This window comes from Pinus tabuliformis, chromosome 3_1 (genome assembly GCF_031772625.1).
Source record: "Pinus tabuliformis cultivar Carrire ecotype Pingquan chromosome 3_1, CPIR1, whole genome shotgun sequence".
Lineage (NCBI taxonomy): Eukaryota > Viridiplantae > Streptophyta > Pinopsida > Pinales > Pinaceae > Pinus > Pinus tabuliformis.
Genome location: NC_142301.1, coordinates 115,428,020 through 115,442,370, shown reverse-complemented (window position 1 = coordinate 115,442,370; position 14,351 = coordinate 115,428,020). Strand labels below are relative to the sequence as shown.

The following is a 14,351-nucleotide window of genomic DNA, read 5'->3' as shown; positions in this document are numbered from 1 at the left end:
TCTTGACTGACTGTCATCCTTTTTAGGTCAATCTGCTGGTCGGCTCTTTTCTCTTTTTTCTCATCCTTCTATTTATCCCTCCATTTCTCTTCCCTTCTCTGCAGGTTTTTCCTGATGATGGGTCATGGTATTGACTCGAAACATCGAAAACTCAAAATGAATACTGTGGAAGTTCTGAGATCTCATAATCAAAATCCTCACCACAGAAATCTCCAAACTCTAATAAGCCCAAGTGGACCCGAACAAGGCCAAGGGTTTGGTTTGTAGCAACAAATTGATGGTCTTGACCAAGTTTAGAGGGGAATAGGATCAAAGGAATTGAATTTATCTTGGAATTTGAGTGTAATGATTCTAATGAAGCCACTAACCAAAGGATACCTAGGGAGGAGAATAGTCTTCAAGCTAGGGCTTGGAATATCTTCAGATTCCACCGTGGGATTGACCTCAAATTAGGACCTCTCAAGAAGACCCCAGTGCAGTGGTTGACCAATTTTCAAGGATTTTCAATGGCTAGAAATGATTTTAGGTGATGCCCTAGGAGGCCTATTAGGTTAGGGCTTAGAAAATAAGGAAGGAGGTGAAAAATACTTCTCTTTTTGTGATCACCTTTGGACTAGACCAGGGCCTAGCCTATTGGGATAACGGAGTCTAATGAAAACAACGTGTAGAGATGCTTAATTCCAATCAAGGAGTTCCCAAGCAATAGCAACAACTAGGTTACAAGGGAAATTTATATTTCTAAATATTTGCAAATGATGACTTATCAAGGTAATTATGAGCCAAGCATATACCTCTAGGACAATAATCCACCATACTTCACACAAATCATATGAAAAATCCCTCACAAAGATAAGATTACAACTTTGCACTACAATTAGGGCAACTTCACCAGCTTCATGAGTGAAAATATTTCATAGATTAAACATGAGACAAAATTTCAAGATAAAACATGAAAAGATACTCACAAGTATAGCAAAATTCTTCCAATCATCAATGTGCAAGAAAATCGAAACTCCAAGACAAGATTTAAGCTCTTCCAAACATCGAAATGCATTTAGAAATCCAATTCATCCATCAAAGAGGCTAGCTGAAATTCTCAAGAAGAGAGTCCAATCCAAAATGTGATGAGAGAAATGAATGAGCCTCTCATCTATTTATATAATCCAAAAAGGGGTTTGAATAGCCTAATAATGCCCCTTAATAATAAAATAATGTACAATAATGACATGACTTGGTGACAAGCCAACCAAGATAGCTCCATAACACAAAGATAAGCCTCTCAAGAGGACAAAATAGTAGATACAATGAGTCGTTGGGCCCTTGAAGAGACCTAGTGGAGTCCAAAGTATGCCAATGTGAGAGAATAGGCTCCAAACACAATGATCAAGGGGGTGTCCCCTTGATATCCAAGCAAATCAAATGTGGTGTCCCTAAGTGGGTGTGGGGGCACAATGACATCCACATGGGTCTCCAAGTGAATTGATGATGCTTGTATACCATCTGTAAGGGATAAAATGATGACATAAACCCTCCCTCTGTCTCCTATGGTGAGACATATCCTCATCTGGGCCTTGGCACATCTTGCCAAGTGTGTGGTGCAAGTGTGAAGTCGGCTGGGCATGGTGGTCCAAGTGCATCATCTTCATCCGAAAGGTGGAACACGGGCAATCAATGAATGGTGCTAAGGGATCCATGAAGTGGCAATCTGCTTTCCGCTACAGTGGAGGGCCATTGCTTTCAACGCTCACCCTACAAGTGCCAATATAACCCTCTGGAGGTATTCAACCTTGGACCTCGTATAGGGAGACCAAACCTCAAATGGAGACCCATCTGCATCCTGTATAAGATCCAATGTGTCTCCTTGCCTTGCAATACAACAAATCATTAGAGTAATTGAGTAAAAGAGCTTACAAATCATGGAAAACAAGTGGACACTTCATAGTGGCATGCCCTTCTATAGTGGGCTTTGGCATGTATAGGCGTCTCCAAGCTTAATAAAATGGTTAGCCAAGGACTCTATTAGGTGGTTTCAACCTTTAAAGGGGATGATATGTCCATGGTACATCCATCAAGTGGTAGGTTTCATGTGATTTAATGATGGAATGGAGTGGGGATTAGGAGAAGGCTCCAAGCCACATGCCACAGTACAAGGGTAGGTATAATAGGGGAAGCCCACACTTGGGTATATGAGTGTAGGAGGGAGAAATTGTGGTACATGAGTTACCCCGACCTTTGTTTTTCCACCCTTCTTCATATGCCTTTTGCCTTTGATTGATTTTTCTTCAAAACTGCCTGGGGCTCCAGTGGATGAGAGCATGATGTGTAGGATATGGGCAGTGATTATCCCTCTTAAGGTGGGGCAGTTCTTCACCCACCAGGGGTTGGGAAAATCATGGGTTCCTTAATGATGAAAGAGGTCAACATGAGAGACGCTAAGAACTAGGGTGATGGACATAATGATAGGGTAGAGCTTATGTTCGATTTTTGTCCATGTGCTAAATATGTATGTCTTGTTGATTTGGGGTAGCATCGGATGTGCTCCAACCACGAAATTTGGTGGAGAGGTTGGGGCACATGAGATCTCCAATACCCAGAAAGGGTTTGGGTAGATTCTAAACAGATCAGGAGATATTAAAATAATTAATATTTTTAATGGAGTCCCTAAGTCTAAACTTAGGGAAATAAAATATTAATGTGTATTAATATGAATCTGTGTTAGAGTGATCCAAAAGACATGGATCAAGCCAGATCTAGTCTTAGCCGTTGATTAGGGACTTAATCTCGGCCGTTCAGATGTCAACAGAAAAAGTATAAGAGGAGGCTTGAGGGTCACTTGGAGAGCACACCAGATGATCAATCATTTTATTCTTTAGAGTGGGGTTTGCTAAGAGAGATAGAATTAGTGATTGGGAGAGCAGCTGAGGGGCATTGAGTACAGAGAAACAAAGAAGGCAGAGATTGTGCTGGGAGAGTAGCGCAATAGCCAAAGAGGGTGACGCAGAGCCAACAAGGGCTCACGCAGAGCACTAGAGGGGCCAACGCAACTGACGTAGAGGCTCCTAGAGCTGACACGGGGCCTTCTGGGGCTGATGTAGGCCTAGAAAGGCTGACGCAGGGCCAACATTGGAAAGAGAGGCGCTGACGCAGTTCAAATTGGGCAGACGCTGGGGTTGCAGGAGCAATTTTGTGTTGAGGAACTGCCGGAAGGATTTTCCGGGGTTTCATCCAGGAGATTTCTCTCAAACTGTGAGGTATAGCTGCTAATGAAATTCTCTGTTGGGTAGGCTAGTTTCGGCACCCAGATTGTACTCTGATATTGCTTAATAAGAAAACCCTTAGATAGCTGCATCGGTTTTCCCGCATTGGGTTTTTCGGGGACATTGGTCCAAAAATAATGGTGTCATGTGGTGTGTTTGTTCTTGTTTCTTTTAGTTGCTGATCTGTAATATGTTGAGCATGCACTAGTGTTTATTTTCAGTATTTACTTTGTAAATAACTTGTTAAAGAAAAATAAGAAGTAGGTAGGAATAAATAAAAAAAAGTGCATGAAGGGTTTCTAAACTAAGTAAACTTAGAAACTTCAACATGGTATCAGAGCGTGATTGCAGATCATAGGAGGACTAAAAGACATCAGCCGAGCAGAGCAATAGCAACAGAAAACAATCGTCCTGAGGTGACAAACGCTGTTTCTAGCAGCACAGAAGCCAAGAAGTGTGACGCAGAGCCATCCAGAGCCACGCAGAAGAAGCCGGGAGCTGCGCAGAGCCTTAGTGAGGTAACGTGCCAGTGTTGCTGATGTAGAGGGCCAGAGGGTTGATGCAGGGCGTCCTAGGGCTGACGCAGAGCCAGCGTGAGGCAGAGAGGGGCTGACGCAGTTCACAGAGAGGCAGTTAATGGAGTCAAGAAGACTATAGAAATATTGTAGAGTGGAGCTGGTGAGGCACTATAGTCAGAACAATACCTGACAGAGTAGGGCCAGAGGAGTTGTTACCGAAGGTTTCTAGCCGAGAAACCTAGATCAGCGGTGCAGTTGCACAAGACGATCAGAGTAGGGGGCATCTCGACAAGCGACAAAAGGATTTCCAGGAGGGAAATCAAGATCAGAGGGAGTCCAGAAGAGAACTTCCAGGCGAGAAGTAGAGACTCAAAGGAGTCGAATAGAGAACTTCCAGGAGGGAAGTAGAGGAGCGTCATGGCACTACACAGGGTAAGAGACCAGGATAGATTGGACGGAGCATTGAACTTCGCAGTCTGGAAGGCTAGAATCTTATCAGTGCTTGACAGGAATCGTGTCAAGAACTTCGCTTTGAAGGTGATAGCTATCCCAGTCTACCCCAATGATAACGACAAGTACGAAGAGGTGATGGCAAGGGCCAAGTGCATTATTCTTGACGGGGTCAAGGATCATGTGGTACCACATATAGCCGAGAAGGAAACAACAGTTGAGATGTGGGAGGCTCTTAAGAACTTGTACCAGCATACTTTTGTTCAGAGAAGAATGTTGCTCGGGAACCAGATGAGGTCGTATCAGATGAAGAAGGGTCAATCGATTGACACCTTCCTTGGAGGACTGAATGAGATCTGAGACCAGTTGATTGCTATAAGAGCGATACTGGATCAAGATCTTATGGTGAGGACAACCTTGAATGTTGTCTCAGAAGATTGGGAAGTGTTTGTCCAGAGTATCCTGGGTAGAGGGACTCTCCCACCTTGGGCCGAGATGTGGGTAGCTCTTCGCCAGGAAGAGATCAGACGACAGTTGAAGACAAGTAGCAGCAGCAAAGAGATCAAGGTCAAGCAAGAGGAGGAGTATGAGGCCCTAGCATCTGAGGGAAAGAATGAGAAGCGGAAGAAAGATCTCTCCAAGATCAAGTGCTTCCACTGTGGGGAGATGGGTCATTATGCGACCCAGTGCCCAAGGAAGAAGAGTAAGGGAGAGTCTTCCGAGACTAAGGCAGCGCTAGCACAGGTAGAGAAGGAAGTTTTGACAAACGATGACTGTGCCATGAGTGCACACACGCTACTTGAACGGAAGTGGGGAGACATCGAGCTGTAGTTAGGAGGACTACAGGCGATGAGGGGCAGGATCCTTGAGGTACCCAGCCTCTTGGATTAGACCTTGCTATGGGAGCCTCGACGAGGAGTAGCAGGACTGACTGAGTGGGTAGAGACGGATGCGGATGGAGCGGCAGAGAGAGCTACAGTGTAGGAGTCCCGAGACAACGTAGAGCTAGCAGGCTGCAATAGTGCGAGAGGCACAGGAGTGTTGCACCAGTGTAGGAAGGCACAACGAGGTGTGCGACGGTGCGAGATGCAGGGAGTTGTTGCAGCAGCGCAAAGGTCAGAGATAGGGAGCACTTGTCAGCAACAGAGGGAGCTTCAGCATTAGAGGGTGTTTCTAGCCCAACAGGGAGGTCAGCTGGGAGATCGGTTACTTACTTCTTCGTAACTGGGTTGCGATGCAACAGTGGGCAGCACAATGCAACATGATGAGAGGAGGTGCAGTGCGGATGCAGTGCTGGGAGAAAGGACCAGCAGAACCATGGGCAGCAGTACAGGAGGCAACAGTGCAGAGGATGTTGGGCAGGAAGGCCTAACATCAACACAGGTACCGATGCCGGATGATCAGAGTAATACTCAGTGAGTATTGCTAGAGCACAGTCCTCGCTAAAGAGGGAGTGTTGATTTGGGGTAGCATCGAATGTGCTCCAGCCACGAAATTTGGTGGAGAGGTTGGGGCACATGAGATCTCCAATACCCAGAAAGGGTTTGGGCAGATTCTAAAGAGATCAGGAGATATTAAAATAATTAATATTTTTAATGGAGTCCCTAAGTAATTAATATTTTAATGGAGTCCCTAAGTCTAAACTTAGGGAAAATAAAATATTAATGTGTATTAATATGAATCTGTGTTAGAGTGGTCCAAAAGACATGGATCAAGCTAGATCTAATCTTAGCCATTGATTAGGGACTTAATCTCGGCCATTGAGATGTCAACAAGAAAAGTATAAGAGGAGGCTTGAGGGTCAGTTGGAGAAAACACCAGATGATCAACCATTCTATTCTCTAGAACGGGGTTTGCTAAGAGAGATATAATCAGTGATGGGGAGAGCAGATGAGGATTATTGAGTACAAAGAAATAAAGAAGGCAGAGATTGTGCTGGGAGAGCAGCGTAGCGGCCAGGGAGGGTGACGCAGAGCCAGCAAGGGCTCACGCAGGGCCACGCATAGGCAGCCAAGTGTTGCGTAGAGCACCAGAGGGGCCAGCGTAGTTGACGCAGAGGCTCCCAGAGCTGACGCAGGGCCTCCTGGGGCTGACGCAGGCCTAGAAAGGCTGACGCAGGGCCAGCGTGGGACAGAGAGGGGCTGACGCAGTCCAGATTGGGCAGATGCTGGGGTTGCAGGAGCAGTTTTGTGCTGAGGAACTGCCGAAAGGATTTTTTGGCGTTTTAGCCAGGAGATTTCTCTCAAACTGTGAGGTATAGTTGCTAAGGAAATTCTCTGTTGGGTAGGCTAGTTTCGACACCCAGATTGTACTATGATATTGCTTAACAAGAAAACCCATAGATAGCTGCACCAATTTTCCCGCATTGGGTTTTTTTGGGGCATTGGTCCAAAAATAATGGTGTCATGTGGTGTGTTTGTTCTTGTTTCTTTTAGTTGCTGATCTGTAATATGTTGAGCATGCGCTGGTGTTTATTTTCACTATTTACTTTGTAAATAACTTGTTAAAGAAAAATAACAAGTAGGTAGGAATAAATCAGAAAAAGTGCATAAAGGGTTTCTAAACTAAGTAAACTTAGAAACTTCAACATGTCTCGACCATATTTTGCATTTTATGGCACATTTTCTATTGAGAGTGGCCAAAATATGCTTTTTCTTTTCTTTTTAGTTGCATCAACCTCCAAGCATCATTCCAGGCCCGACCCAAGGTGTGGACAAGGGGAGGGGGAAGCTAACTCCTTGTGGATCCAATGGACAAATGTGGATCCATATGGGAAAAGTGATGAATGGGCTTATAACAAGTAAAGGGGAGGTGATGGATATGGTGTCGGGAAGCGAGACCATGCAACCAAAATCGAGTTTTCCCATGCAGTGCCATCCCTAAAGCTAGTAGCCAATAAAGGAGATCCCACGGGACTAGGATACAAGGTTAACCATCAAATTGGGTAGAGGAGACAAGAGTACAGACCTAGCCCACTCTTTCTGCCGAATCCTCCCAATAATCCATGCCCAAAAGTGTCCATGATAAGTAAGCAAAAATACCCAACTACATAATGAAAGCCATACCTTCGGGGTTGGAGGGCCCACCTTCAAACATACGATCATAACAGATGGTCGAGGGACCACATGGTTGGCTCAGGTAGCGGAGATAATGGCACAGTGAGCCATCTGGTGGCTGTTAGTTGCTGACTGAGGACCATCGAGGAGAAAATTTTGCTCCTATGGATACCACCCATGGATGGTGGGTAGCAGTGACCTCAAAAGTATTTCCAATTATGAATAATGAGTATTTCAAGATTTATTAAACCCGCCTCAAAATTGACATTAAGATTATTTAAGGTCATGGATTTGTTTGTTGTCTAATTATTCAGACATCAATTATCACAACTTGAGTGAAACATCACAGCTTATAGTAGACCTGGATGTCATTGGTACAAAATCCAAACAATGGCCTTTTTCCTTGATAATGACATAATATTTTTTCCCCTTTCCTGAAGCTTTGCAACAACAAATTTGTGGAGCAACACATTGCCTTGATTTCCACAATAAAGGTGGCTATTGATATTTCCTTGTAACCCTTCAACTCAAAATGAAGATGCAGTCGATAACTTCCAGTGATACTTATCTCACATTCAAAGCCATCACATAGGTGTGTTGTCATGTGTGATGATGGTTTCAATGTACTCCCGGTTGTTTTCTTCTTTTCCTTTTCCAATGGTCATTATGACAGTGGTGAACAATTTGAAAAAGCACGGTGGCTGGTTGATGTTAATTTTCCAATACCAGATTTGATTTCATATTCCCGACAATATTTATACCCAAAAATTATTTAACTCAGTAAATTAATTTTTTGAATTTCTGAATAAAAAATACACTGCTATTTCAACAATTAAAATTTAGTAGAAGCACAAGTAGAAAATCAATTGCACAACAAAAATTTCAAACCCGCCAATTTACTATTCACTTCTATTACTCAAAATAAATAAGGGCTCCCTTACAGGGAAAATGGCCCACAAAGAAATACAAAATTTATACAACTAAATGAAATTTGGAAATCTTGTCCCCCCCTGGAAGTTTCAGCTCTCTGAAAACTTACCCTCTTCGAAATTTTTGGCCCCTAGAAAAATCGACTTCTCCAACTTGCAATTTGGCCTCCTCCCTCCTAGCCTTGTATGGCCTGCACTCTAGAAGAATATCTTTTCCTTCACTTAGGCCATATGACCCCTACACAAGCCTCTAAGCCGAGTTTCAGTTTCCGTGCAAATTTGGTCTCCTCTTTCCATTATCCCGCCCCTTCAAGTTTCTCTCATTGGAATTTCCTCGTTATAACTTTTCCTTCTCTTTAGCCTTGAGTCTTTTGGTCTCCATTGGACAAAATTGTTTGCTCAATGATTCAATGTGTCTTTCTTCTCCCTTAGGCTCTCTTCTATAATTATCATTGAGCCAAAACCCTAATCCTCAATCTCCAAAGTGATGGATGGATCGGATTAAATCCTAACTCACTTTGATCAACGATAGAGATTAGATCTAATTCACTAAAGTGATTATATCAATTATCCTTATAAAATTTTAGCTCAATAGCCAACATTCATTAATTAATTAATCAATGTGCTTTTTTCTAAGTTTGACCTAGGAAATAAATCATAAAAAAGGGTCACTTACTCATGTTGAGGAAATACTTTGAGAGTCTTGGATCACTCCTGCATGCTTGACACCTAGCCTATGCATAAGTACTTGTCCACTATTATATTATCAACAATTGAAGTAGTGGGTTACTTTGTTTGTTGATAAAAATGCCCAAAATTTCCCTAGTAGAAATATAATCATCCAATTGTCCTAGGTCTATGACACAGATTTAATTATTTTTTTTTCGAATGGGGTTTTTTTCCAAAGGTGAACTTAGTGAAAATTCTTATTTGTGTTTGGCAACAAAGTAATATTTTTTAAATAGAATTCTCATTTACTATTTCTTTAATGGCCAAAAGCTAGTAGTGGTCAAGGAATAGAGATAGAGAACACTATGAAAATTTATATGGCCGAAAGCCTGATCAGAATAGCTTTAATAAGAGCATGGCCAAAGACAGGGATCAGAAATGAGTTTTGATAACAAATGTGACAACCAATCTGGCTCACCAATTAAATATCCAAAATACTTGGAATAAAAAGAAATCCATTTAGGATAAAATAGTATTTATTTAATAAATGTATGAGAAAATGATATGATCAGATTACAATGAGGGCCTCATACATATACATGAGTAGGATGCCCTTTCATTTAAAGTTATGTCCTTTAGTTGAGGTAGAAGTAGCTTGAAAATAGAGAGAGAAGTAGCTCCATGCCTTAAGAATCGTATAGAATAATGAAATATAAGTTTTTTTGAATGGCAACCTCCTTTTACATTATAACAAATGTACAAATAGGATATACTTTCTAAAACTAGGTCTCCTTGATATATTCGAAGACAAAGGGTACAATTACCATTAAAGGGTCTAGCCGACAACACTAGTATAACAATAGAAATGTAACATTCAATATTTAGGGCTTTATCTAGGACTTAAAATGGGGTTTTATGCGGGGCTTAACAAACTCTAGTCATTAGGGTATGTTAGAGGTGAAGCCTTTGCATTTTGTGTTTCCATGTTTGATCTTGAAAAGTGAAAAAGAGGAAGGAAGGATGATTGGATCCTTATATAGCTCTGGTATGATTAGTTGTTTGAATTCCGGTTTAGTAGTGGTGAGGACTAATATAACTCTTAACTTTATATTTTGGCATGCAGTCTTTGAAATGTTTTTGCTCATGTATGTGAGCAAGTATGGAGGTTTGCAAACTATAAAGAGAGATTCAAAAGATTGAAATTTATACTTCTTGTGAAACTCTGCAATGCCATCAATCCTCTCTTTGTTGTTCAAGAACTTGAAAGATTCCTGATAGTTTTGAAATGCTTCCTAGTTCTGTAAAAGCTTTGAATTTTTTTTTTTCCATTTCTCTAATCCTATTTATATATGTAACATCAAAGACTACTCATTCAAATATTGGCTGTGTCCTTTATGCATATAGTATCTGATTTGTCTTTTCGAAGCACAAACAATTTTCTAAAAGGTGAGGAGAACAGTTGCATCTTATCCTCTTCAATGCAATATCTCTACAGAGTTAAGTTGTCAAGTGGAAAAGTAGAAATTTCATTATTGATCTTATTTATGAAACTCACGTGCTTGCTAAGCATTGTGGTATATGGTTCAATTCTATCCTACTAAGGCAAATGGATTTAAAAACGTTCTTTTGCTTGTCTGAAGTCCTTTATTTGATGTCAAGCAATTTCATGTTTTGTGGGTTGCTTTGGGTTTATTTTTATAGGTATGTCGCAAATGCATCTATGGAAGGCTGTGCATTTGCTAATGCTGATGGGGACTTTTTGATAGTTCCACAACAAGGAAGTAAGTGCTTTTCTGAGTCCTTTTTTCCTCTTTTAATTCGTACATAATGTAAATACTAAATACCAATCATAACAGGTAGATATATTTCCAAACAGCTACTCATTATTCTGTATTTTACATTCGTAATTAATTTCTGTTATTTTATGTTCATGTTTCTCTAGTTCAAGTCTCGAAATATCATTTGAAGAACTTCATCATTTGAAAGAAATTTCTGATTAAGAAGCAGAAAGAGTGAGTGGAAGTGCCAACGATATATATGTGTGCGTGTGTGTGTTTATTTTTTGTTTTTTATCTGCAGAAAAAAGAGTCTACATTAACTTCAACTCCTTAGCTTGAAAGATTCTCCAATTTATTATTTTTTCTAGATACTTCAATAGAGAAAAGCTGGTCCAATTTCCCAAACTGTTTAAAGTCATGTTTACAGTTTTTTTCCATTTCATACTTGGGCACTCTTTTAAAAGAACTTTATGGTTAATTGGTATTTCCTAACTGTTGGCCATGTATTGAAAGAAATTTGTCCATTTATGAACTGCAAGATCATCTGTGATAGACATGATCAATGCTTTTTAATTCTTTGAAACAATTGACACATCTCAAAGGCCCTTAATAACCCCTCATGAAAATGTCTCGGGTTTGGTTGGTATTTTCCATTACTTATCTATTACCATCAACTTGTTCCCTCGGAACAAAATATGATAACCTTCGATGATCAAATAGCCTTGATTGCCTTTTTTGACCACAACGCATCCTTATCATCACCCTATATTAGTATTCTGTTTTCAGTGATTGTCTCAAATATTTTTGTCTACCAGGGATTTCTATTGGCCACTAATTGTTCTTCTTCCACTCTTTTATGTACAAAATTCCTATTGTACCTTCTATCCTTTTGGCAAGCTAATAGTCTTTCTGTGATTGCCTTGTCACAATCAATGATGGATCGATTCTTTCTCTTCACAACCCCATTCTGTTGAGGGTTGTATGAGATTTTCATGTCCTTTTTGATCCTTTCCTCGTAGAAATCCTTGAAGTCATTAAAGGTGTACTCAACACCATTGATCTTCCTGCATGTTTGGTTCTCCACCTGGGCCTTGCACACCCGAAATTGACAAAAGACCTCATCCTTAATCTTCATGAAGAAGGTTCAGGTTTTCTTAAAATAGTCATCAATAAAGGTAACATAGTATTGTGCTTCCTGTAGTAATGCCATTGATATCGACCCACAAAGATATGAATGAATGAGATCCAAGATTCCCTTGGACCTACTCTCGTTGCTCAGAAAAGAAACCGTAACATTCTTGCCAAATGCACATACTTTTGCACATGCCCTGCTACGCAACACTGAAGTTTGAGAGACAAGTGACAATCTCCCTTCAGATTGGCAATGTTCTGTAGTGTGAGTGTCTCGTCTGTTAATTCTTGAAAACCTAGGTATGGATTTGATGTTCAACAAATATTCACAGAACAAAAATGAAAGAAGCTTTCTAAAATGATTTGTAACAACAAAAGCAAAACACACAAAGCCAAACGCAAATAAAAGAATGACATAGATATACCCTGGATACCCCAATGTGGGGAAAACCAACAAACAATGGGCCTTGATTCAACTTTATAAATATAGTCTATAGCAGATCTCTACAATAGAAAATTGCTACAACAATTTGTCCCAACAAATCTAAGTCAAATCGAGCCCTACTTAGCACTGTATGGACTAGCTGTACAACCCAATAAATCAGTCTTTGTGCCCAACAAATTTCAGCCTGTACGGCCTAGGAAACTCTTGGTTTTACGACCCTCTTTGTTTGACCTGATCGCTGATTTGATATTGCCTTGTACGCTGCCCTAGTATCTCGACTTACTCTTTGCTGCTCTGACTGTCAAAATGTTCTTTCCAGCTGAATGCCCAAGCATGCCAATCGAATGATCTCCTCAACAACTTGAATTCCCTTCATAAAGTGCTTAACCTAATCTCCAAAGAGATGGATGTCTAAGATTTCATCTCATCTCTTGAGATCAAGGGCTATGACTTAATTTGTCATTGACCCTTTTACCTTTTCCAAAAAGGTGGCCAACAAGTCAAATAATTAAGTTAAACCGCTGTCTAAAGTACTGACTTAAGGAATTAATTAAATAATTGCTGTAGGAGTTATTTGAGGTGGTTGGCTACATGTGATGGCACATGACCTATGCAAAACCACCTTCCAAGCTACAAATTCAACACCATTCTCTTGGGCCATAGCTCACACAGGGTGCCACTATCATGTGCCAACGCCTGAACATATTTGCTCTTCAACTTGTATAAGTTACCCTCTCAAACCTTGATGGCCACTATTGCGTTTCGTGTTAGACTATGAGTCCTAGACAATCACAAAGTCTGAGACCATGTGCACGTATTTGAACTGACCAAGACATAGAGCCCTTAACCGTTTTCTTTGCTACAACCATTGATACTGAAAGGAAACAAATCCCCCAGAGATCAGTCCTCAGATTACCTAAATTGACCCCAAAAGATCAATCTACTCCCCAGCTGGATAAAACACATGGGCTAATTGCTACTGTCAATATTCACCTTCTCCTCAAGTTGTTGATGTCTATGCCTCCAGGAATTATAGAAGCAAAAAAAGGTATCTTGGAAGCAGTCAAATCAACAATTCAACATTCGAATAGCACTGTAATTCTCCCAATAACTATTCCACATCTAATAAGATCAGACACAGTCAAAATAACAATTCAAGGTTCAAGTGGCACTGCAATTCTTCCAATAACAGTTGGACATCTAATAAGATTGAAAACAGTCAAATCAACGATTCAAGATTTGAGCAATGTTGCAGTTCCTCCAATAACTGTTGTTAATCACATGATTATTAGCCACATGTGGTGGTTGTTGAAATTGAATAAGATAAATAAATTTTCTCTGATACCATGTTATAATTAGAGAACAAGCAAGACAACAAGATAATGTTGAGAAAGGCTTTAAGCCTTTTTCGCCATTTTGTTATTGTTTGGCTTGTGCTCTAATTATTAACTTCTAGGATAGAATCATCTGGATGAATGAGCACCAACCCATTCCTAAAGATGACCTCATATCCTCTGCCCTCCATCATTGAGAAAGAGCAAGTAATCCTTTTCCATCTCGTTTTTTCTCTAATTATTAACATCTGGGCTAGACTCATTTGGACGAATGGGCACCAACCCATTCCTAAGGATGACCTCATATCCTTTGTCCTCTATTGCTGAAACTGAGAGCAAGTTCATTTTTAGTCCTAGTACAAACAACATGTCCTTGGCTTCCAACATTCCTCCCAACTCAAGTTGGAATTTAATTTTTCCCTCTCTTCATTGCATACTTGGCATCATCACCAAGCTCCACATGAACTCTTGAGCCTTTCTCCATCAGATTGCTAAATAACTCTTGTGCTTCTATCATATGGTGTGATGCACTACTATCCAACTTTCTAAGTACCAAACAACTCTGGTGACGTTGCTAGTAGATAGACATGAGACAAATGAGAAGTCCTTTTCAAACTTCACTACAAACTTATCAAGTTGAACATTAGGGGATTTCAAGGTGGTGCTAGCCCTCCCATGTCTCAAAGTGTGAGACCATCCTCCTCTGGGCCCTAGATCAACTGCCATCCCTCTAATAGTGCTAAGCCGACTGGGGGCATGCTGGGTCCAGGTGCATCATCCCATA

At 40.7% G+C, this 14,351-nt stretch overlaps 1 protein-coding gene across 1 annotated transcript in view; it reads left to right on the top strand.

Moving 5' to 3' along the window:
• Positions 1 to 14,351, top strand: part of HGO (homogentisate 1,2-dioxygenase) — a 150,430-nt gene that overhangs the window by 56,555 nt on the left and 79,524 nt on the right. Inside the window, exon 3 of the mRNA XM_089410868.1 lies at positions 10,581 to 10,660. Coding sequence (XP_089266994.1) covers positions 10,581 to 10,660 — 80 coding nt within the window. The remainder of the gene's footprint in view (positions 1 to 10,580; positions 10,661 to 14,351) is intronic.